General features: G+C 39.3%; 10 protein-coding genes across 11 annotated transcripts; 7 read left to right on the top strand and 3 right to left on the bottom strand.

The window, feature by feature from the left end:
* The first annotated feature begins 1,157 nt into the window (after positions 1 to 1,157).
* On the top strand, positions 1,158 to 2,940 carry LOC111456314 (exopolygalacturonase-like). Its single transcript, XM_023098142.1, has 4 exons — positions 1,158 to 1,484; positions 1,566 to 1,880; positions 1,970 to 2,476; positions 2,587 to 2,940. Exons 1-4 carry the CDS (start codon positions 1,158 to 1,160, stop codon positions 2,821 to 2,823), a joined length of 1,386 nt encoding a protein of 461 aa, XP_022953910.1. The 3' UTR covers positions 2,824 to 2,940.
* A 48-nt stretch (positions 2,941 to 2,988) lies between these two features.
* LOC111456164 lies at positions 2,989 to 3,765 on the bottom strand. Its single transcript, XM_023097949.1, has 2 exons — positions 3,420 to 3,765; positions 2,989 to 3,341 (listed from the first exon to the last, which is right to left on the bottom strand). Exons 1-2 carry the CDS (start codon positions 3,710 to 3,712, stop codon positions 3,017 to 3,019), a joined length of 618 nt encoding a protein of 205 aa, XP_022953717.1. The 5' UTR covers positions 3,713 to 3,765; the 3' UTR covers positions 2,989 to 3,016.
* A 342-nt stretch (positions 3,766 to 4,107) lies between these two features.
* LOC111456167 (protein COFACTOR ASSEMBLY OF COMPLEX C SUBUNIT B CCB3, chloroplastic) lies at positions 4,108 to 5,459 on the top strand. Of its 2 annotated transcripts, none has more exons than XR_002712710.1 (2): positions 4,108 to 4,241; positions 4,798 to 5,166. XR_002712710.1 is itself a non-coding variant. In XM_023097952.1 (2 exons), the coding sequence occupies exons 1-2, from the start codon at positions 4,196 to 4,198 to the stop codon at positions 5,317 to 5,319; spliced, it is 561 nt and encodes a 186-aa protein (XP_022953720.1). In that variant the 5' UTR covers positions 4,123 to 4,195; the 3' UTR covers positions 5,320 to 5,459. The 2 variants fall into 2 exon arrangements, 1 of the variants encoding a protein (XP_022953720.1); XM_023097952.1 differs by having other exon boundaries at positions 4,123 to 4,234; positions 4,798 to 5,459.
* Positions 5,460 to 5,998: 539 nt separating this feature from the next.
* On the bottom strand, positions 5,999 to 7,029 carry LOC111456171 (proline-rich protein 3-like). Its single transcript, XM_023097957.1, has 2 exons — positions 6,811 to 7,029; positions 5,999 to 6,529 (listed from the first exon to the last, which is right to left on the bottom strand). The coding sequence occupies exons 1-2, from the start codon at positions 7,004 to 7,006 to the stop codon at positions 6,216 to 6,218; spliced, it is 510 nt and encodes a 169-aa protein (XP_022953725.1). The 5' UTR covers positions 7,007 to 7,029; the 3' UTR covers positions 5,999 to 6,215.
* A 1,178-nt stretch (positions 7,030 to 8,207) lies between these two features.
* Positions 8,208 to 9,513, bottom strand: LOC111456165 (proline-rich protein 3-like). The gene is made up of 2 exons (XM_023097950.1): positions 9,252 to 9,513; positions 8,208 to 8,664 (listed from the first exon to the last, which is right to left on the bottom strand). Exons 1-2 carry the CDS (start codon positions 9,505 to 9,507, stop codon positions 8,327 to 8,329), a joined length of 594 nt encoding a protein of 197 aa, XP_022953718.1. The 5' UTR covers positions 9,508 to 9,513; the 3' UTR covers positions 8,208 to 8,326.
* A 1,298-nt stretch (positions 9,514 to 10,811) lies between these two features.
* On the top strand, positions 10,812 to 12,682 carry LOC111456163 (60S ribosomal protein L19-2). Its single transcript, XM_023097947.1, has 5 exons — positions 10,812 to 11,021; positions 11,640 to 11,762; positions 11,917 to 12,230; positions 12,326 to 12,378; positions 12,455 to 12,682. The coding sequence occupies exons 1-5, from the start codon at positions 10,910 to 10,912 to the stop codon at positions 12,477 to 12,479; spliced, it is 627 nt and encodes a 208-aa protein (XP_022953715.1). The 5' UTR covers positions 10,812 to 10,909; the 3' UTR covers positions 12,480 to 12,682.
* A 48-nt stretch (positions 12,683 to 12,730) lies between these two features.
* Positions 12,731 to 14,217, top strand: LOC111456161 (epoxide hydrolase A-like). Its single transcript, XM_023097944.1, has 3 exons — positions 12,731 to 13,320; positions 13,444 to 13,679; positions 13,754 to 14,217. Exons 1-3 carry the CDS (start codon positions 12,847 to 12,849, stop codon positions 13,998 to 14,000), a joined length of 957 nt encoding a protein of 318 aa, XP_022953712.1. The 5' UTR covers positions 12,731 to 12,846; the 3' UTR covers positions 14,001 to 14,217.
* Positions 14,218 to 15,058: 841 nt separating this feature from the next.
* On the top strand, positions 15,059 to 18,396 carry LOC111456152 (exocyst complex component SEC15B-like). Its single transcript, XM_023097933.1, has 2 exons — positions 15,059 to 18,111; positions 18,196 to 18,396. Exon 1 carries the CDS (start codon positions 15,385 to 15,387, stop codon positions 17,800 to 17,802), a length of 2,418 nt encoding a protein of 805 aa, XP_022953701.1. The 5' UTR covers positions 15,059 to 15,384; the 3' UTR covers positions 17,803 to 18,111; positions 18,196 to 18,396.
* A 732-nt stretch (positions 18,397 to 19,128) lies between these two features.
* Positions 19,129 to 19,959, top strand: LOC111456173. The gene has a single exon (XM_023097960.1). It carries the CDS (start codon positions 19,232 to 19,234, stop codon positions 19,706 to 19,708), a length of 477 nt encoding a protein of 158 aa, XP_022953728.1. The 5' UTR covers positions 19,129 to 19,231; the 3' UTR covers positions 19,709 to 19,959.
* Positions 19,960 to 21,454: 1,495 nt separating this feature from the next.
* LOC111456313 (uncharacterized protein At5g01610-like) lies at positions 21,455 to 21,916 on the top strand. Its single transcript, XM_023098141.1, has one exon. It carries the CDS (start codon positions 21,455 to 21,457, stop codon positions 21,914 to 21,916), a length of 462 nt encoding a protein of 153 aa, XP_022953909.1.
* Positions 21,917 to 23,373: the final 1,457 nt, after the last annotated feature.

Below are 23,373 nucleotides of genomic sequence, written 5' to 3'. Positions count from 1 at the left end.
GGACTGAGACCACATCTGAACGAGAATGATCCTGAAGATACGAAGCCTAAGAAAAACTTAAAAGAAATGAAAGTTATTATCTATACTAACAAGGTTTAGTGATTCAATCATATATAAAACTATAACATCCCAAACCCACTATTAACAGATATTGTCCACTTTGGCCTGTCAAGTATCGTTTTCAGCCTCATGGTTCTAAAACACGTTTACTAATGAAAGGTTTTGTAATAATCCAGACCCACTGCTAGTAGATGTTGTCCTCTTTGGGATTTCCCTTTCGGGCTTCCCCTCAAGGCTTTAAAACGCGTCTTCTCGCTAGCGGATATTGTTACAAATGGTATCAGAGCCAGGCACCGGACAATGTGTCAGCCTTCTCGCTATTCCCCGAAGGGGGGTAGACACGAGGCGGTGTGCCAGTAAAGACGCTGGGCCCCAAATGGGGTGGATTTGGGGTCGGTCCCACATCGATGGGAAGAATAAAAGAGTGCCAACGAGGACGCTGGGACCTAAAAGGGATGGATTGTGATGTCCCACATTGGTTGGGGAGGAGAACAAACCATCATTTATAAGGATGTGGAAACCTTTCCCGTAAGCTTTGAGGGGACACCTGAAAGAGAAAGCCCGAATAGGACAATATTTGCTAGCTGTGGTCTTGGGTCATTACAGGTTTTCATATCTGTTTTGTTGTTTTGTTCTCCTCCAACCGATATAGGATCTCACAAAAGCTCGTGGTGATACATGTGAGTGAGTACAAAACATACCAATTTTATATTAGCTCTAGTTTAATTGAAATTTTGTGAGTTTTTCTCTTCATATTTTAAATCATAATTTCTTTGTTGTAAGAACAACATAATACATTAAATGTAATTAGAGGGATCTTAACAACGATCTTTCACGTTATCAATGGGAAATTACCCAAACAATTTGTTGTGCAAAAACAAATTAAATGAAAGGCAAAAGACAGCCGCCAAAGCTATTACAAGCTATAACACATTCAATATTTAGAACAATTCTCCAAACCAATCCAATTCTGTTACAATGTTTTAAATTTAGTTTTCCCATAAAGCATTTATAAATACAGCTTCCAATCATTGGCAAAATATCAAACAAAACATTCTTATTTACCATTTGTGCATCAAAATTTAAGACAATTCACCATGACAACGACAACAAATCTTAGCCTCTTTCAAACCCTTCTCTTAGTATTAGCTTGCCAATGCTGTGCAGAGGTGGCTGCCGTTTTCGACCACGTTAAAGTCGCTGCGAATCCCATCAACGGGATCGTATCAACCACCAGTCAGCAGCATCGTCCACCAGCACCACCGCTGCCTCTCGGTATCGGAACTCTGGCAAACAGCCACGGCAGGGTGGCAATAAATAGCACGAAGGCGGCTGTTGATCTGAAGGGGAATGGGAATGGTAATGCAGTTTTTGATGTTAAAAAATATGGAGCTAAAGCTAATGGAAAGAGTGATGATGCACAGGTGAATCATAAACTTCAATTATTTAATTTGAGAAATTATCTATAAAAAAAAAAATTAAACATTTGATTTTCCACGTGGCAGGCATTCATGACGACGTGGATTGCAGCCTGCCGGAACACGACCGGTCCGGCGAAGTTTTTAATCCCAAAAGGCACATTTCTGGTGGGTCCGGTGGTTTTCGCCGGTCCGTGCCAAAGCAGGCCGATCACCATCGAAATTCAGGGAACTGTGAAGGCCACAACCGACATCAGTGAATATTCTTCACCTGATTGGATCTCCATCGAAGGAATAACCGGCCTCATACTCACCGGCTCCGGCGTCTTTGACGGCCAAGGCGCCTCCGCTTGGCCCTACAATGACTGCAAGACCAACAACAACTGCCAGATTCTTCCAAACGTAACTATAATTATGCATAATTCAATCACTTCTTATTTAATAAATAAATTAATTGTATTTAATAAATAAATAAATTAATTTTTTTGTAGTCGATTAAATTCACGAGATTGAACCATTCAATTGTTGATGGGCTGACTTCAATCAACAGCAAGGGCTTTCACACGTCGGTGTTCAGATGCTACAATTTCACCGCAACCAACATGAACATTATAGCTCCGGGAAACAGCCCCAATACCGATGGAATGCACCTTAGCACCTCAAAATTGGTCACCATCTCTAGCAGCACCATTGGCACCGGTGATGATTGTGTCTCCATTGGCCATAGTTGTGAAAAAATCACCGTCACGAATGTCACTTGTGGCCCTGGACATGGCATCAGTATCGGTAGCTTGGGCAGGTATAAAACAGAGAAGAGTGTGTTGGACGTTTTGGTGCAAAATTGCACCATTTTCAACGCCACGAATGGTGCCAGAATCAAGACATGGGCCGACACCATATCTGGGTCGGCCGTAGGAATAATCTTCGACAATATTGTGATGCGCAAAGTTAAAAACCCCATCATCATTGATCAAACCTACGGCACCAAAAAGAAGAAGGTAACCACAACAAAAATGTTCTCAAACTCGGATGAAGATTTATTTTTTACTTATAAATCCATGATCATTCCCTAAATTAGTAATTTGAGAACTACCACTAATCTATGTAGGCTTCGAAATGGAAGATCAGCAACGTTCTCTTCAAGAACATTCGCGGGACGTCGACGACGAACGTGGCAGTGTTGTTGGAGTGCAGCGAGTTGTTTCCATGCGAGGGGGTGGAGCTTAGGGACATAAACTTGTCTTACGGCGGCGCCAGCTTGAAGAATACGACCATTGTGTCTTCATGTTTGAATGCAAAGATTAGAACTTTTGGCGTGCAAAACCCGCCGGCTTGTGTTGTATAACATTAATACGACCAAGCTTGTACCTATTAATATTGATGTTAAATGGATTAAATTCTATAAAATTCCCCTAAAGTTATGGGTTTTTGTTTTATTTATATTTAAATTAAAAAATAATTAATAATTTTTTTTTATTCAAATATAAAAACAAAACAAAATTTACATCATCAATAAATATAATTATATCGTTTTCTCGTCAACTCTTTCTATCTTCTCCAGAAAAAACTCCATGAGATGAAGCTTCTTCTAATGATGACGACGATGTTAATGAATATGATGATGATTTATCTGTCCACCCAAGCCAAGTGGCTTCATCAAATTCTTCGGATGAAAAACTCTCTGCAACTTCATTTTCTACGGATTTTTCTGAATCTGTATACTCTTCTTCTTCATAATTATTAACCACAACATTTTCTTCGTCATTTTTTTTTGGGATGGATTTCGTCGTTAGGGTTTGAGTTTCGTCAATGACAGAGTCTTCCAGTGGAGAATATTTTACCAACATTTGCGACGTTGTGTGGCTACAACATAATATCACAAATAAGCAACGATAAAAATGAATCATTATTACAATATCGATATTGTTTTTTAGTCCTAACCATGAATGGCTGATGAGATCCGTTGATGAAGACTGACGAAACGGTTGCAGTTCATCCTTTTGTCGAGTTCCTTCATCGACGCAACGAGTACTTTCTCTAAAACCATCAACATTGAGATTTGAATCGTCGTCTTGACCCGTTTTAGAAGGGGTTATTATCTTCTTGCTCATCTTAAATGTAGAAATTGCGAGTAAACAACCAAAAACGAAAGCTCCGCCACCCCACGTGACCCATCGGGATAGGCTGTCCGAGCTCAAGCTTAATTTTTCCCGATCGAACGGCATTGATATCATCGATTGGGGAAGGAGGGAGACGTGGAAGGCAGTTGATCTCTTTGGGAGCTTAATTTTGAAAGGCTTTAAAGTTCCAAAAGTATATCAAGGTTCTTTGCTTGTAAAATGATAATGCCCATTTACAAAGCAAGGTTTCTAGTAAGCCTAAGAATTTAAAAAAGGTATTATTTTAAATAAATGAGGCAATTTATAATTTTGGCCCAAATTTTTCTTTAATTACAGTAATATTAATAATCTATTAAAATTTAATTTAACTTAATTGATACGACCGTTTTAGGGAGTACAAACCAAAGCCACCAGAGCTTACGCTCAAAGTGGACCTAACAGAACCGGTCTGAGGAATAAATGTCTGACCCAACAGAACCGGGTTGAACCGGCGTGATAATCGAATCATTAATCCTCTGTTTGAATGGCCGAGTTTCATTTTCTGATAAAGGGATAGCATTTTCGTTCTTCCTCCACCGGAGCTCCTCTGCGAAATCCATGGCCGCCACTGCCTGCTCGTCTCTCAGCGCCATTCGAGTAATAGGTTCTTCTTTCTTTTTCCTTTTTCAATTTTTCTCTTCTTAAATTACGATTCTCAAATTTTTTTTAGATCTACTGAATCCTTGAAATTTAGGTGTAGGATCGTCCCCTTTGATTCCCAACCATGGAAATTCAAGCTTCTGTGTATGTATTCACCTTGTATACCTCTCTGTTGCCTCTTCTGCTCTCGAATTTGTTGTTTCTGATCCTTTCTTAGGTTCTGATTTGTTCAGTAGGGCTAGCATCATTAGGAGTTTTTGACAATGTTGGTGAAAATATGACTGAAATTACTCTTATGAACTTTTCCTGTATTCCTGTTTGTGGCAGATTGATTATAGAGTTTAAAGAAATTTAGGTTATGTTCTTACTTTTTGTCATTAAGATCATTACTTAATGTGGATATCTTTATGGTTAGCTTCTAAGAATTTGACGTTTTAAGTACCTAAAACTCGTTTTCTAACAGTTTAAACTCTGTTTCTAAACACTTGAAAAGTCATTCTAAACACGTTCTTAATCTTATTGCATTTTGTTTTTGGTCTCGTTGCTGCTTCCTTTGACAGAGAGGGTTCAATTACCATCCTCAAAGTAATCCAAATTGCAGATTCCAAGCATTCAAATGTAGCTCATCTTTGTTGGGTTCTTTTACCTCTTCCAAGATTCATCTGCCATTGGTGTATGCCACCCCTCCGTTAAAGCCAGCTGCAAGGACTATCCCCTTTGCCTTGCAAGATGCATCAGTGGCTGCCTCTGACTTCATGAACAATGTGTCCTTGGCTGACCTCGATCCAGGAACCGCAAAGCTTGCGATCGGCTTTTTGGGGCCATTTCTCTCGGCGTTTTCGTTTTTGTTTATTGCGAGAATAGTAATGTCTTGGTATCCCAAGTTGCCTGTGGGGAAGTTTCCATATGTTATAGCTTATGCCCCCACTGAACCACTCCTAATTGCAACAAGGAAGGTGATTCCCCCTCTCGGTGGAGTTGACGTAACACCAGTCGTCTGGTTCGGATTGGTTAGCTTCCTCAACGAGATATTGCTTGGTCCCCAAGGGCTGCTTGTCCTCCTTTCTCAACAGGTCAGCTAAATCTTGAGAATGCTTCATAGAAACATTTTTGTTTTTTTGTTGTGTGTATGTAGTTGATATTCTTAGCTTAGCCTCTTTGGTTCCAAATGGCAAAGAATGTAAGTACTTGGAATTCTTAATCAAAGAAAAATTTTCCCTCATCCTTTGGTTCAGCTCGGCTTAGGATCGGTTTTGAGATAAGATCGACATGAACTAAGGTGTTGTTTGGTAGAAAATTGAAATCATCTGAAAACTTATTCTTTATGATAGCAAGCTTATGAAACTTCTAGCTAGAAAAGGTGATTTAGATTACATTCCATACAAAGCTTGTTGTGTTACTCTGTAATGAATTGATAGCAGATTGTAGATTGAGACTCTACAGTCTACAATGATACTAATAGTGAATGGGACTTGCAAGAAAACTTCTCCATGGCACATGCTAGCGTTTTACCTATCTTTTAGTCTTTTTATTTCTAAAAGGCTACAAATGGTATCAAAGCCAGTCACTGGCGGTGTGCCAGCAAAGATGCTGGTCCTCAATGAGGTGGATTGTGAGATCTTATATCGGTTGGAGGGGGAGACGAATAGTATCAGAGCCTCGTTGAGCCCCCAAGGGGGGTGGATTGTTAGATTCCATCGGGAACGAAGCATTTCTTACAAAGGTGTAGAAACCTCTCCCTAGAAAAAGCGTTTTAAAATTTTTGAAGGGAAGCCTAAAAGGAAAAATCCAAAAAGGACAATATTTGCTAGCGGTGGGCTTGGGCCGTTACAAAATCTCTCCAAACCCAATTCATATTACAAACTTAGCCACTTCTGCTTTAAGAAACTGAGACCATTCCTTCATGAAATGAGTAAAGTTTCAACACTAGGTATTTAAACACATGGGATCATTAACTATCATGCCTTCCATCTCCTCTTTAACTTTGGCAAGTGAAAAGGAAAGGCCCAACAGAGAAGAGTTTCATCTTGTTATGGACCAAAAGTTTATAAGAATGGAGAAGAGCACCAGAGACTCCATTGTTGAGGTCAGAAGGAGCTTGACAGTTCTCTAATGGTGAGAGCTCAAGAAAAGCCTTGCATTCCTTTAACTCCCTCTTGTCTTCTACCTCTGAATGAGATAGTGTTGCCAAAAAGTAGCCATTTGCATCACTTGAATCGCTTAAAAATGTGTAAGAAGCTGCCTCATAGCCATACTCATCCACGGCTTTACATGTGATTCTTGCCAAACCTCCTATATAAGAAACAAACCCGAAATTAGAACTCCTACGTACATCTCATTTGATAACCAAGACTATAACAGCTCAAGTCCACCGCTAATAGATATTGTCCTTTTTGGACTTCCCTTTCGAGTTTCCCCTCAAAGTTTTAAAATGCATATGGTAGAGAGAGGTTTCTACACCCATGTGGGATCTCACAAAGAGCTCATACTCTAAGAGTGAGAGTGATTTTAAAATGGTTCGAACTTAAGTTACTTTAGTTATATTCGTTCAAACCAAAATATGAATTAGTTACCTTCAAGAGGGAAAATTGTCGAGCCAGATTTGTAAAGGATAATTCCTTGGATACCAATCATGGTAGAGAGAAGCCTTTGTTCCTTAGCCAATTTGGGTGTCATAAGATCATAATACCCACCACCATTATTGTCATCGCCACCAGCTGAAGCAACAATGACCAAAAGCGACAAGAAAACTGCACGGAGAGAAGCCATTATCAAGAACTTGAGACCAGCTGCGGCCATTTTCAATGCAGAGAATATACAGAGAAGAGTTTATTTGGGTTTGAGACTTAGAACGAAGGAGGCTTTTATAAATCAAATTTGCATCTTATAATATAAATGTATATTTTATTTTGGTGTTTTTTTATATTATGAAAAAGTTATTGGATGCACGATGAGAACAAACATTATGGGACTTTAGTGGCACAAAGTTGAGGGGACATGCAAATAAGATATATATATTAAATCCATTTTTATTTGGAGTATTATAAAACTTTGACACAATTGTATAATTTCATGTTCTTTTACGAATTAAATTTTAAGAACTAAGTTTGTAACAGCTCAAACCTACCGTTAACAGATATTGTTTGCTTTTGCCTGTTACGTATTGTCGTGTGTTCTCACGATTCACCCCCTTGGTGGTCCAACGTCCTCGCTGGTACACTGCTCGGTGTCTGGCTTGTGAGATCCCACATTAGACAGCGATATGTAACATGTCAAAGCGGACAATATTTGTTAGCAATGGGCTTGAGCTGTTACAAATGGTATCAGAGCACGTCTGATGTGGGATCTCACAATCCGCCCCCTTGGTGGCCCAATGTCTTCGCTGACACACTGCTCGGTGTCTGACTTGTGAGATCCCACGTCAGACGTGTTCTAAAGCCTCATGGATTTAGAACACGTTTGATGTGGGATCTCATAATCCGCCCCTTTGGTGGCCCAATGTCTTCGTTGACACACTGCTCGGTATCTGGCTTATGAGATCCCACGTTGGACGCGTTTTAAAATCGTGAGATGGAAAGCGATATGTAACATGTCAAAGCAGACAATATTTGTTAGCAATGGGCTTGAGATGTTACAAATAGTATCAGAGCCAGATACCGAGCGGTGTGCCAATAAGAATGCTGGCCCCCAAGGGAAATGGATTATGAGATCTCACATCGATTGACGAGGGGAATGAAACATTACTTATAAGAGTGTGGAAAATCTCTCCCGAGCCGACGCTTTTTAAAACCGTGAGGCTGACAACAATAAATAACAAGCCAAAACGGACAACATCTGTTAGCTATAGGCGTAGATTGTTACAAAGTTGTTCATTCCTTAGAAGTTCGGAAGTAAAACCGTTCTTTAACCATTTATTTATGATAGTTAACCAGATTTGTTCGCCCTCAAACAAATGAAAGAAAGAGAGAAATTAAAAGAACGCATATAAATTTCTTGACGACAATATTACAATGATAAGAATACGAGAACGAAAGCTTACGTCAAACCATTTCTTTGTTCGAAACGAAACGAAACAACAAATAATAAGGTTCAAGGAGAAGAAATTAAGGGATCAAGGTATGAGGAATATAAGAAAGGTCCAACAGAGTACAACTTCATGTTCCTGTGAGTGAGAATGCGAAAAGAACGAAAGAGAGCTCCAAGAACGCCATTGTTAACGTTGGTAAGGTATTTGCAGCCCTCACATGGGGAAGATGGTGGAAGGAAGGCTTTGCACTCTGTCACTTTGGCCTTCCCCTTCAGCTTGGATACTGACAATGTGGCTAAGAAGTACCCATGCTCGTCGCTTGGGAAGCTCGAGAACGAAAAAGGAGCCATTTCGTTGCCCTTCTCGTTCAACCCCATGCATGTGATTCTCGCTACCACACCTGCAACGCTTTAAACTAATCAAATAATCGAGCTAATTCAAACTATAAAGATGGGGTTATGTTAATTTTTTTTTCCTAACGTGGGTCGGTTCGACGGTTAACATTTTTGTAGACTTGACCAATCTGAAAATACGGTTATAATGCTCCCCTATTTTAAAAATTATTATGAATATTAAGAATATTTGACATTGATAATCAAAATTAGTGAATATTTGAACTTAATAAATATGATTATTTTATATAATTAAAAAAAAAATCTGACGACCCGACCCAATACAAGTCGAAGTCGAAGTATATACATATAACCTAACAATTTAAAAATTAAGGTTTGGTTGGATAATAATTTTATTTTAATTTTTTAATTTTGAAAATTATATTTTATTATTATTATTATTTTACTATTTTCTAAATAGAACAATTAAGAACTAAAATTCAAAAAATAAATAGTTATTAAACGGAACTAAATTTTTTATTATAAAAAACTAAATAGGTAATTAATTCATTTTTTACTTTAAAAATTATTAAAAAAATGCTTTTACATAAAAAAAAAACAATTATTAAACTAAAAAACTAGATAGTTAGTTCACCTTTAAGAGGATGATACTGAGTGTTATTTCTACAAGAAACAACTCCTTCAACGGCGATAAGGAGCGGCGCCGCCACTTCACGGCCGTACGACGGGAGCGGTTTCTCATAAATAGGGATTCCGTTATCCCCCGCTCCGCCGAAATTTTGGTCGTCGGGAAATTCATAATAATCTGCGGCAGAAGAAACGGAAGCGGCGGCCAAAAGCCAGAGCAGCACCACCGGAGTCGCAGCGATCAGCCGCCTTGCGAGAGCCATGTTCTTAGCGCTCTGTATAGAATTGAATCGCTTCGAGGTTTTTATAGAGAGAAGGGTTCAGGTTTGTGAGTTGATCAGAATAATTGCACGCACGACGCCGGAGGCGCAGCCCATGACTTAGTGGTTATAATGTCATTGGATCAACATTAATTATCATATTCATTTTTTTTTTTATTAGGATTTTTAATTTTCAAGAATTTTGAAAACTCGAGTATGTAACCGTTCAAACCTACCGCTAGTAGATATTGTTAGTTTTGACCTGTTATGTATCGTCGTCAACCTTATGATTTTAACGGTTTTAAAATGAGTCCACTAGAAAGAGGTTTCCACACCCTTGTGAAAAATGTTTCTCACAATCCACCCCTTTCGAGGCTTAGTGTCCTTGCTAGTACACCAACTGTGTCTAGTGTTGCAATTGCACTCTTGATGGCAGCGGACTTGCGATTGTGCGGCACTCACTTTTCAACTACTAGTGAGCTAAATTAATTCGTTCTTGTGTTGCCTACGGCCAAGCGACGTATGCTCGAGCCTGTAATACATTATGAGTCATTTCATATCTGGCAGGCCTAGACATGATTTTTTCGAAAAGTTATACTCCCTATAAATACAAAAGTAAAACATTAGAACATGGAAAGAAAAGGGTTCGGCTTGTTATGGGCATGCGACCATGGGCAACACACTTTGGACGAGCATGACCGTGACATCTGGCTCTCATACCATTTGTAACAGCCCAACCCCACCACTAGCTGATATTGTTCATTTTGGCCGGTTACGTATCGATGTCAGCTTCACATTTTTAAAACGTGTCTACTATGGGGAGAGGGTCTAGCCCTACTTTGACCAATATCATGCACCGTCTCGTGACTGACTCTAATATCATTTCTTGATTTGTGCGTGTAATCCTTGATTTGGGAGAAGAGTTTCACATTCGTTAATTAAGGGGAAAATCATGTGTTTATAAGCACTCTATGAGTCTTTTGAGAAACCAAAAGTAGAACTATGAGAGCTTGTGTTCAAAGCAGACAATATCGTGGAGGATCGTTATTTCTAGCAAATAAAACAAGCAAAAAAAAATTATAATAAATAATTTTTCCATGTATGAATAAAATAAAATAATAATAATAGAGATTGGGATTGTAAAATTGATACCGATTTTATTATTATTTTCAAATAATTAATATTTTTGGAATAAATTTTATAGAAATTAAATTAAATTGTTTTATTTTTGGTTAAATTTAAAATTAAATTTTTGAAGGGGCATGGTATATAGTATAATTGCGTTAAAGGGCCAAGAGGCCCACAGTAAAATGGGGATTTCTAAAACCCTAGAAGGTCACTCCCTTTCTCCTTCATAAGCTTATCTTCTCTGTAATTAGCGGCCGAGAAGGGCGAACAGAGAAAAATGGTTTCGCTGAAGCTCCAGAAGAGGCTCGCCTCCAGCGTCCTCAAATGCGGGAGAGGCAAGGTCTGGCTTGATCCCAATGAGGTCAACGAAATCTCCATGGCGAATTCTCGTACGCTTTCTTTATCTCTATCTCTTATTCAATTGTTTCTCTCTGTTCATTGTTCAGTGATTCTCCATGTTGTTGCTTCAACTTCTATTGTTTCGGTTCCTGTATTTTTTTTTTTTTTCTAGATGAAATGTTTGCTTTGGGATCTGGAAATTTTCCCCTAGTTTATGTCTCGAATCGTTGTTCTCTTGGTTATGATCATATTACTATTTTGGTCCCATTGTCCTTGCTAGTTAAAACTTGATTTAATCGCTTATCCTTTTCTCAACTCTTGATTTCATTATTGCCTTGAAACTAGTAACTATATTATACTGAAGTTATGTGGAATCATTTCTAGCAGATTGCTAGGAGATGATTTTGTGTTGTATAGGAAATTGCTGTTATTATTAAACGAATTTTTTTTATTGGTCAATGAAGTTATAAAATCTATTGTTCTTAGATTCTTCACACTGCTAGAAAGGTACTTCTTCCATGGAACTAGTTTCACTTTTCCCCTTTGTTATTCTTCCAAATTCAACAGGCTCTGGTTTTTTGTTCTAGCGAAATTATTTGATAATTTGCAGTTGTGATATTTCGTATTGATGTAAATCATGTTAATTAATGTTGAATTGTTGAGGACAGGCCAAAATATACGCAAGCTGGTGAAGGATGGTTTCATCATCAGGAAGCCAACCAAGATCCACTCCCGTTCTCGAGCACGCCGCATGAAGGAGGCCAAGAGAAAGGGTCGCCATTCTGGATATGGTACCTTTCTTCCGAACTCTTGGTTTCAGAGAATCTCTTATGTTGTATAATCTTATTTCACTGATTTTCTCCCGTTTGTGATACAAAATTCTTTACTTTACAAGGCATGATTCCTTCTATTGTGTTAAAATTCTCATTTTCTAATCGTATTCAGGTAAGCGTAAGGGTACCAGGGAGGCAAGATTGCCAACCAAGATCCTCTGGATGAGGAGAATGCGAGTCCTTAGGAGATTGCTCCGCAAATATAGAGAATCTAAGAAGATCGACAAGCATATGTATCACGACATGTACATGAAAGTGAAGGGTAATGTATTTAAGAACAAGCGTGTGCTGATGGAGAGCATCCACAAGTCGAAGGCCGAGAAAGCGAGAGAGAAGACATTGTCCGATCAATTCGAGGCTAAGAGGGCCAAGAACAAAGCCAGCAGGGAAAGGAAATTTGCTAGGAGGGAGGAACGATTGGCACAGGTTTATTACTCATCTCGCTCTTGATCATTACCGACCCAATGTTTATACCTTCCCATTGCCTGCCTCTGTAATTTATATCTCTTCTAACGTTGCAGGGACCTGGAGAGAAACAGCCAGCCCAACCAGCTGCTGTGTCTCAATCATCTCAGTAAGTATCAATCATCAAATTATAGTAAATCTACCATCATTTTGTGTTATACTAAGATTCTTTTCATCTCGTGCAGGGCGTCGAAGAAATCAAAGAAGTGAGAATTTTACTCCGTTTACTTCCGATCGTTCTTGCATCCCCATTATTCTAGAATAGTTTTGAGGAGGCTTGCAGCCTTTTTTGTTCACATTTGGACTTTGTTAGTTTATGTTCATCATGTCTTTTTGTCAACAGCGTTTGCTTGGTGGAATTTATTTGAGAGATTAAATCCCATATCGATTGTTTTGGGGTGAGTTTTGATTCTTAACTCATTGCTTTACTGTGATAATATCGAATTCATTGACGAGAACAAAAAAAAAAACAATTTATTAGGCGAAAATATAGTCTTCCCGCCTTTATATTAACCGCTACAGACCAGAACTTCCTCATAGTAACAGCCGAGCAAGAAACAAATTCAAATCGCCATCAATGGACAACATCGAGCACAGAACCATCTTCACCAATGGCATAAATATGCACGTCGCTTCCATCGGCGCTGCAACTTCCGGCCCTGCCATTCTCTTCCTCCATGGCTTCCCGGAGTTCTGGTACTCCTGGCGCCACCAGCTCCGTTTCTTCTCCAACCTTGGCTACCGCGTCTTCGCTCCCGACCTCCGTGGCTATGGCGACTCCGATTCCCCCATATTCTTTTCCTCCTACACCATCTTCCACATCGTCGGCGACCTCCTCGGCCTTCTCGACTATTTCACCATCAAACGTGTTTTCTTGGTTGGCCACGATTGGGGGGCTGCTATCGCCTGGGCATTCGCTCTGTTCCGCCCTGAACGAATCAAGGCTCTTGTTGCTTTGAGCGTCCCTTTCACTCCGAGAGATCCAGCTAGAAATTCCGTTGAGTTCTTGAGAGATCAGTTTGGTAATGATTTCTACGTTTGCAGATTCCAGGTAAGATTTCTCCATTTTGGTTCTTGAATTGGCTCCCACATCGATGAATTCGGGTTTCTTGAACCTGAATGGAATCTTTAATTCATTGCTGAATAACATATTGTTCTAAAAAATGTGGCGCAGGAACCTGATATGGTAGAAGAATTTCGTTCCATGGATCCTGCAGATATATTCAAGATTATCTTCTCAATTCATGACCCCAGGCCTCCAATGATACCAAGAGACACAGGACTTGTAGGGTTCCCTGTTCCAGACACCCTTCCCACCTGGTTGACTGAAGAAGATTTATCTCGCTATGCTACCAAGTTCGCCAACAATGGCTTTTATGGTGGATTGAACTACTATCGTGTTCTCAAGCTGTATGTTCTCAGTAACCATTTAAGCCCACTACTAGTAGATTATTATAACTATAACGTGGGGGTGATTGATGCAGAAACTGGGAGCTGACAGCGCCGTGGACAAGGTCGATGGTGAGAGTACCGGCGAAGTTTATGATAGGGAAGATGGACCCAACGTACCATATACCAGGGGTGATAGAGTACATACAGAAGGGTGGATTCAAAAGAGACGTGCCGCTGCTGGACACGGTGGTGGAGATTGAAGGAGCTGCTCATTTTTTGAACCAAGAAAGGCCTCACCAAATCAACCAACACATTCATGATTTTATCAAGAGGTTTTGACCCCTTTTATTTACCTTTGCCTTTGTTAACTAACCATCTTGTTCTTCTGCTGCAAACCTCAATTGCTATACCATTTTATCAAGACGTTTTTCTCAACCCTCTTCTTCACCTTCTTCAGTTTCATGTAAGATTAGATTCACAACTCTACTAAAAAAAAATACTTTTGCAACGTTAATTTACATGTAATAATACTCCTCTAACCCATCGCTAGCAGATATTGTCCTCTTTAGATTTTTTCTTTCGAGTTTCCCCTCAAGGTTTTACAACGAGGTTTCCACACATCTTTATAATAAATGTTTCGTTCCCCTCTCTAACACAACTAATGTGGGATCTCACAATCCACCTCTATGGGGACCCAATGTCCTCGCTGGCACGCCGCCCCATATCTAGCTCTAATATCATTTGTAACAACTCAAGCCCACCGCGGATAGATATTATCCTTGTCTGGACTTCCTCTCAAAGTATTAAAATGCGTTTGCGAGGGAGAGGTTTTCATATCAATGTTTTGTTCCCCTTTTCAACTAATGTGAGATCTCACAATCCACTCCATTGGGGACTCATAGTGCATCATTCAATGTCTGACTCTAATATCATTTGTAACTGTCCAAGTTCATTTAATGTCTGACTCTAATATCATTTATAACAGTCTAAGTTCATTTAATGTCTGACTCTAATATCATTTATAACAGTCTAAGTTCACTGTTTAGAGATATTGTTTTTCAGAACCTCAAAGTTTTAAAAAGCATATGTTAAAAGAAGAAGGTTCCATGTCTACGAGGAATGTTTCACTCCTCTCTCTTAAGAACGTGGATTCTCAATTATATTTAACATATCAATTATTTTTAAAGGTTTTTAAATTTTTTAGAGATTTATTAGACACGTTGAAGTTTATGAGTCAAAAAATTATTTAAAAAAAAAAAAACTCAAAAAACATTTTTAACTTCAATATTCAAAATTTAGACTTAAATTTTATAAACCACTAGGTATGGCTCTTAAAAACCATGAAAGAAAATACTGTCCAAATTATCATTTTACCCCTTTTTACTCAGGTGGGGAAACTTTCACTGCCAGTAAAAATTATACTCGAATACAATCCGGTACCGCCGCAGTCGAATGACCCGCGTCAAAATTCCCGTCGACTGTTTTCCCTCCGGTGGACATGATTTTCCTGAATCTCCAAAATACCCTTATCCAATCCCCAAATTTCCAACTCGTCAACGCCAGATCAACATGCATTACTTAGTGTCATTTTCGTCAATAAATTATATTGCCTTTCCGCCCCCAATGTTCCCTTCCATTTCCTCATGAATAACCAAATCCACCACCACCCAACCCCGAAATCCCCTCCGTTCACAGCCGCCCTGTCGCGGGAATTCCTCAGACCATGAGCTCCACCAATAGTCGACGGAAGGTGACTCCGGCAGTCGCTGATTCCGGTGACTCCGCTGATAAACTCGACCAGATTGTTCTTTCTTCGACAATCTGCAACGGTGAGGATCTAGCTCCGTTTGTACGCAAAGCCTTTGCCTCCGGGAAGCCGGAAACTCTGCTCCATCACCTACGCGCATTTTCCAAGTCCAAGGAATCGGAGATCGAAGAGGTCTGCAAGGCTCACTATCAGGACTTCATCCTTGCAGTTGATGATCTCCGATCTCTTCTATCTGATGTTGATTCTCTTAAATCTGCTCTCTATGAATCCAACTCTAAGCTTCAATCTGTCGGACTTCCGCTGCTTTCTTCTTTGGATGCCTTCGTTGAAGCACGGACGGTGTCGCGGAACCTCAATCTCGCGCTCGACTCGGTCCGCGCATGTGTTCATACCATAGACCTTTGTTCGAGAGCGAACAAACACTTGGAGGATGGCAATTTCTATATGGCTTTGAAATGCTTGGACTCGATTGAGAACGACTGTTTGGATAAAACGCCATCGTCGACGCTGAAGAGGATGCTGGAGAAGAATATTCCTGATATCCGTTCGCATATAGAGAGGAAAGTGAGTAAAGAGTTTGGGGATTGGCTGGTAGATATCCGAGCCGTCAGTCGAACTTTGGGACAATTAGCAATCAGTCAAGCGTCGTCGGCTCGTCAACGTGAAGAGGATCTGCGAATTAAGCAGCGCCAAGCGGAGGAACAGAGTCGGCTTAGCTTAAGAGATTGTGTGTACGTTTTGGAGGAAGAGGATGAGGACGGCCTTGGTGCAGTTGGCGGCGATGGTAAGGATTTATATTCCAACGGCGGAGGTGGACTTCTAGGGTTTGATTTGACTCCGTTGTATAGAGCCTACCACATACACCAGACTTTAGGACTTGAAGACCGATTCAAACATTATTACTTCGAGAACCGGAAGCTTCAATTGACATCCGACTTTCAGGTATCATCAATGACTCCTTTCCTTGAATCGCATCAAACGTTTTTCGCGCAAATTGCTGGATTTTTCATTGTAGAGGATAGGATTTTTAGGACCAGTGGGGGTCTGATATCAAAAATGGAGGTTGAAAATCTATGGGAAACTGCTATGAGCAAAATGTGTTCTGTTCTGGAAGATCAGTTTTCTAGGATGCAAACTGCTAATCATCTTTTGTTAATCAAGGATTATGTGAGTTTGTTAGGGGTAACTTTGCGTAGATATTGGTATCCTGTTGAACCTTTGCTAGATGTTTTGAGCAAGCACCGGGATAAGTATCACGAGCTGTTGATATCAGATTGCCGTAAACAGATTACTGAGGCATTATCAGCTGACAAATTTGAGCAAATGTTGATGAAGAAAGAGTACGAATATTCAATGAATGTTCTATCCTTTCAGCTACAAGTTTCAGATATTATACCTGCGTTTCCCTTTGTTGCACCATTTTCCTCCACAGTGCCCGACTGCTGTCGAATTGTGAGGTCGTTTATCGAGGATTCTGTGAGCTTTATGTCGTACGGTGGGCAGCTTGATTTTTATGATGTGGTTAAGAAGTATTTGGATAGGCTATTGAGTGAAGTCCTGGATGGAGCCTTGTTGAAGCTAATAAGTACATCCGTCCATGGAGTCTCTCAGGCAATGCAAGTGGCAGCAAATATGGCTGTCTTCGAGCGCGCTTGCGATTTCTTTTTTCGTCATGCTGCTCAGCTCTCTGGCATTCCATTGCGAATGGCTGAGAGGGGTAGGAGACAATTTCCATTGACCAAAGCTCGCGAGTCAGCGGAAGAGACTCTTTCGGGGTTGCTTAAAACAAAGGTTGATGGTTTCATGATGTTGATTGAGAATGTTAACTGGATACCTGACGAGCCTCTACAAAATGGCAACGAATATGTTAATGAGGTTATCATATATTTGGAAACTCTGGTTTCCACAGCTCAACAGATATTGCCTGTTCAAGTCCTTAAAAGGGTATTACAAGATGTTCTTTCTCATATATCCGTGACGATCGTGGGAGCTTTACAAGCTGATTCAGTAAAGAGATTTAATGTTAATGCTGTAATGGGTATCGATGTGGATATTAAATTGTTGGAAGCTTTTGTGGATAGTCAAGCTCCCATTTTTGCGGAGGAGGATCTAAATCAGTTAAAGGCAGCTCTTTCTGAAGCAAGACAAATGATTAATTTGCTTTTGAGCAGTCATCCAGAGAATTTCCTGAACGCAGTTATTCGGGAGCGAAGCTACTACAGTCTCGACCACAAGAAAGTTGTCACGATATCTGAGAAGCTAAAAGATACCTCGGATCGGTTATTCGGAACCTTCGGAAGTCGCACAATGAAGCAGAATCCAAAAAAGAAGTCACTGGATACTTTGATAAAAAGACTCAGGGATGTGAGCTAGTCGAGATTAGCGTTTTACGCACGACGTTGCCTATTTGTTTCTGCTGCAGATCGAGATGGCAGCTACCTCTTATTGGTTCATTCCTAACTTTATTCCTTATAGTCTCCCAATTGTTGTCTTCTGTTTGATTAGAAATGTGCACATTTTTGTATATTATCATCACATTTATGTAGCTGTTTCATCCTTGATTATCTTTGGAAAGTGTCAGCAGAAAACATCCATGGAGGTCAAATATGGTGCTGATGATAGTCTTCTAAGCTGAAAATTGGCCGCATCAGAGACTGCTTTGTGGATTACTCATACATAAAGGTTTGCATGAGCTTCCCCCATAAGATCTTACAAATGGTAATTTATCATTTGCCATTCTTTAATGATAATCTTCCATTCATACAGGATAGAGTAGTAAATTCTGGGGTTTAGCCCTTGGAAGTGCAATGAATGATCTCTGGTTCATAGTTTAAACTGTTGTGTTTGTTCAATCTTTGTAATTTGTTGAATCGCATGATTTATAATGTGGAAGAAGAGCAAGGAATTGGAGATGTTTGTGTGGTAGTTGCAATAAATTAATAAAGGTTAAATGATATGTTTGGTATTGTTGTAGGGTACCTAATCCGTGTTGAAACTTCTAGATTTGTACATTTAGTTCTCGTAAATTTTTTTTATTGTGTCTAATAATTGTTTTATGGTTAAGTTTATGACCTATTAGATAGAATCTCGAAAGTTCATGAACCCATTATCAAAAGCTTACAAGTCTACTCGCTATTTTTCCGAATTAGACTTAAAGTTTAGAAAATTGTTTTGGGAATGACATTTTTCTTTGCTCCGTTTGTGTTTGAACGGGTATGAAATTAACTTTTCAAGTGCTTAAAATAGTGTTTTGCTTGTAAGTACTCAAAAGATCATTCTAAAAGAACCTTTTACTAGTGGTCGTGTCTATCCATTGGCCTTGCATTATCCTTTAAAGAATTGTTATGTTTTATGTCTATATACAAACCATAAAAACTTTTAAAAAAAAGTTTGCTACAGATGGCTCTTTGAAGTGTAAGGGTAAACTCGGACTCAGATAGAATAGGATTGTGCGTGCCGGGCCATTCAGGTGTCATATTTTGGCTGAATTTACCATACCTCCGGCCCTTAAACGATATAAATGTCAAAATATTAACATTTTTCATCTAGTGTATTTTTTAATTTTTAAAAAAATTATAGGTATTTTTATTAATTTAGCATGTAATTATATAAATTTTAAATAAATTTAAATAAATTTAAATAAAAATACGTAGGGGTATTTTGGATAATTTGACTAAAAAGATTTCCCTTTTGTAAAAGTCACTGAAGAATTAAATCCTCCATCTTCGCTCTCAATCCAAATCAATCAGAGCTCGGTGAGGCGAAGAAGAAGAAGAAGAAGAAACCTCAGAAATCGAAGGAGATGAGTTTCTCAAAACTTATGGCTTCTCTTCTCTTCCTTGCTTTCGTTTCATTCTCGAGCCCTCTCGTCTCTGCTCAAAAAGCTCTTACCGCTTACGATATTATCCAACAGTACGGCTTCCCTGTCGGCATTCTTCCCCTCGGAGTAACCGGCTACAAATTGGACAGAGACACCGGATCATTCAGCCTCTTTTTGGATCAAAAGTGTAAATTCGCGATCGATTCCTACGAACTGGAGTACAAACCTACCGTCACGGGCGTGATTTCCCAAGGAAAACTCTCCAAACTGAAAGGTGTTTCTGTTAAGATCTTGATCCTGTGGCTCAGCATCGTGGAAGTCGTTAGCGATGGTGACGAACTCGGATTCTCCGTCGGGATTGCGTCTGCCAATTTTCCGATTGACAGTTTCTATGAGTCGCCTCAGTGTGGATGCGGATTTGACTGCAATAAGGTTGGGAGCTTGGTTTCGGCTTCTTGAAAGTAGGTGAAATTTGTGTTTAATAACTTACGGAATATTAAATGTCGAATCGCTTTGGTTTCTTCAAACTAGCGATGTCCTGTTGCTTTGAACTGAATTTATGTGCGATTTCGGAGATCGGATTAGCTCAATTGTTCCATTCTATTTATGGTGAAATAATCCTTTTTCCGATGGAACGTAGAATTGTTTTGTTCTGTCATTGGAATCTGCTTCTGCCTGTCTCTGATACACCCGATTTCATATATATGATATGAACAATTCTATCTATTAGGTCAATGATTTACGCATTTTGTATCATCTATGACATCAATCATCTAATCAGTTCGTCTGAAACCCTAAATCCTTATCTTCTGCAGTCGGCTTTCATTTACTGCCATCATTTTCTTTCTTGGCCTACTTTTCAATTAGTCAATTCTGAGTCAATTAGATCAATTCCAGTGATATCCTCTCCCTCAAGTTTCATTTTCACACTCTTCTGCCCATTTTCCAAATTAGACAACTAGATCATATCCTGTTCTTTTGCAAATTGGCATCGGCTTGCTGTCTGTTAGCTGATTACTAGATTTGAAGAACGTACCTTCTAGTTGGTCTTAGTGTGCATTTGGACTGTTTTATTGTACTCTCTGGATTCTTTCCTAACCCATAAGGTGCTGGTTCTAGAATCAATTCCCATCCTTCTGGATTGTTGATTTTAGGTTCTTTCAGCCAATTGTTTTTAGTTCCTTTTCTTAAACAAACACTATCAGGACTACCCAGAGTGAACTTGTGATCCTTGGAATCTTGTTAGATGATGTAAAATTGTAAGATAATCCCATCAGCCTGATGGACCTCCCCTGATGATGTCATCTTCAGCCAACTATGTCTTCCATTTTTCATATTTTGCAAGATCCCAAGCCATGTTCCTTAAATCAACCCTATTTTCTGTTTCCAATCAGAAATGTCATCAAGAAGAGAAACCCATTTTGGAGTTCAATCTTCAGCCACAGTTTGCATAACCAAATTGTTGTGGATGAAGGGAATCGTTCGGATGTTCTCCTAACCCAACTCAGGAACGGACTGGAGGGAATCGCAGCATAGGGAATGTCCGCTTCTCGTCGCAAGGTTCATCTTGAGTTGTAGGTCATAGGGGAGTTTATCTAATCAAGGGCCGGGGCACAAGAATCCTGGTACTATCCAGGTGCGAAGAACCACGGCGTGACTGCAATGAGATTACTACTGAGATTACTACTGATCCAATTTCTTAGAAAGTTCATTAGTTTCTCTTCAAATTACCACCGCAAATCCTTCCTCGTTGAATGGGAATTTTGGAATTCATTGTTTGTCTCATCTGCTCTTGGAAATGGCCCCTCTATGGAATGGCTGATTCATTGTTCATATTCGAGTTGCACGTGTTCCATTTAGAATCTCCATAGCTCTCATACCCACACGTAGTTTCTTCTTTTTGTGCTGCTAGGCTATTGTCTTTTCGTTTTTGTTTTCAAAATTTAGAATTCTAGGTGTCAACCTTAGCATTTCCACACCAATTTCCCCTGCAAATGGTGGGGAAAAAACCACGCCGAGAGAGTCGGCGAGATGGGAGGATCCCATTTTTAGAACCAACTAAGAAGAAGAAAGAACTATATCTCCCCCATCAATGGCCTCTTAGACACAGCCATTAGCCATTAGCCATTAGCCATTAGCCATTAGCCATTAGCTATAGCCCCACAGCCCCACAGCCCCACCCTTGCCACATTCTCCAACACCTCCATGTCGTCCACCGTTGCATTGCCGGCCACCAGCAATTGCAAAGCAGCAACGGTGTACGACATTCTTCGGGAATTCAACCTCCCTATAGGCCTCCTTCCAGATTGTGCTGTGGATTGCAAGCTGGATCGAGGCAAGGGAAAATTGGAGGTTCATTTGAAAGGATCATGCCATTTCTCACTGCAGGAGCCGTATGAATTGAAATACAAATCCACGGTTAGTGGGCACATCTCAGGGAATAAACTGACGAATCTGAAGGGCGTTAGTGTGAAGTTCATGTTCTTCTGGGTCAACATTGTGGAGGTGGTGAGAAATGGCGACGATCTGCAGTTCTCGGTCGGGATGACTACAGCGTCGTTTCCTGTGGATATTTTCACCGTGTGCCCGCAGGGTGGGTGCGGAGTCGATTGTAAGGATGGAAAACTGAGAAAAATTAAAGCCAAATCCCTTGTTTCTTCGGCTTGAATTGATCGTTTTCGTTTCAGTGTTGATTAGAATAAAAAAGGGGTTCGGATCTCAGGTAGAAATCTCTTGATTATTTGAACTTTGAACTTGGGTGTGGTTTAAAACGGATGTTAATTGATGAATAGACGTTTGAAATTATTATCTGAAGCCAAAAATAAAAAAATCAAACAGTCTTCAAATCTTACCTAGATTCCTTCATATCAAATGAAATGCCTGCATTATCTTAACATTTTGGTGGGTATTATGAGAAGCAATAAACACCAAGAACATGGGTCCATTATTATGTTGAATTAATGATGAAAATCACTTGGTTTGTATTTGTTTTTGCAGAATCTTCAGACTTTGAAAGTTAGGTGTTATGTAATTCTCAAAGTTTAGGGAACATATTTGATGTTGATAGGGTAATAATTATGTGATTAGATTAATTTTTTAGATCATACTTTGCTATAATTATATGAATATTAATACTCTCTCTCTTTCTTCAATTATTCGAAACTGGAAAAGGTAGTTTTGAGTTAGGTTATTGGGAGATACCAACTTAAAAGCAAGCCCACCCCTTTCTTTGTGGTCGCCAAGAAGGAGAACTGAGTTCATGGAATGTTAGCCACTGTGATCTTGCCACGTGTATACGTCCGTCCACCAATGTTAGCCGTTCATATTTTGCTTTCTTTATGTTAATATTTATTTCTTTCGAAGAACCAATTCATGTGATTTTCTCTCTGATATTGTTGATTTTAACCAATTCATGTGATTTTCTCTCTGATATTGTTGATTTTAAGTATTAAGTATCTCTTATGACTTTTATTTTGGCTTTCCAAGAAGAACCTTGTACCTAGAAATAGTATTTTTTTTTTATTATAAATTTATGATCATTCCCTAAATTAGTGGATGCCGGACTTTCTTCATCCAACACCTCCCCTCGAATAAAGTACACATCTCCTTAATCGAGACTCGACTCCTTTTTCTTTTAGAGTCTTTTTTTTCAATATTTGAGCATTCTATTGACATGACTAAGTTTAGGACTTTCATCCAACACTAACCATGTAAACTTTAATTTGTACCAAGTGTGTATATTTTTTTTTTTTATGATCTAATCATAGAAACTTCAATTTTATAGTATTACTCTCGTGCTCGTATACACTCTGAGAACGCTCTCTCATAACATAACATATATTGTAGCACCGACTCACTCAACTAGGGTGGATCAAAATCTAATTAAAAAAAAATACTCAATAATTTAATTCCTTATGAGAACAAATTACATAACTATTTAAGTTTTGGGCGTGTGTCAAAGAAAAGGGTCTACCAATAACTCTCTCACATGCATGAGAAGCAAAAGGAAACTTCTCTTCTTGATAATAAACAACCAATTGATGAAAAGCCACATCAGTACACAAACAGTTGGAAGGGGTCAAATCATACATGAAGAAATCAAAACGCCCTTATAAAACTGGCCT

This window comes from Cucurbita moschata, unplaced genomic scaffold, assembly GCF_002738365.1.
Source record: "Cucurbita moschata cultivar Rifu unplaced genomic scaffold, Cmos_1.0 Cmo_Scf00018, whole genome shotgun sequence".
Taxonomy (NCBI): Eukaryota; Viridiplantae; Streptophyta; class Magnoliopsida; order Cucurbitales; family Cucurbitaceae; genus Cucurbita; species Cucurbita moschata.
The sequence above is the reverse complement of the archived record's forward strand: the minus strand, read 5'-3'. Positions and strand labels throughout refer to the sequence as shown.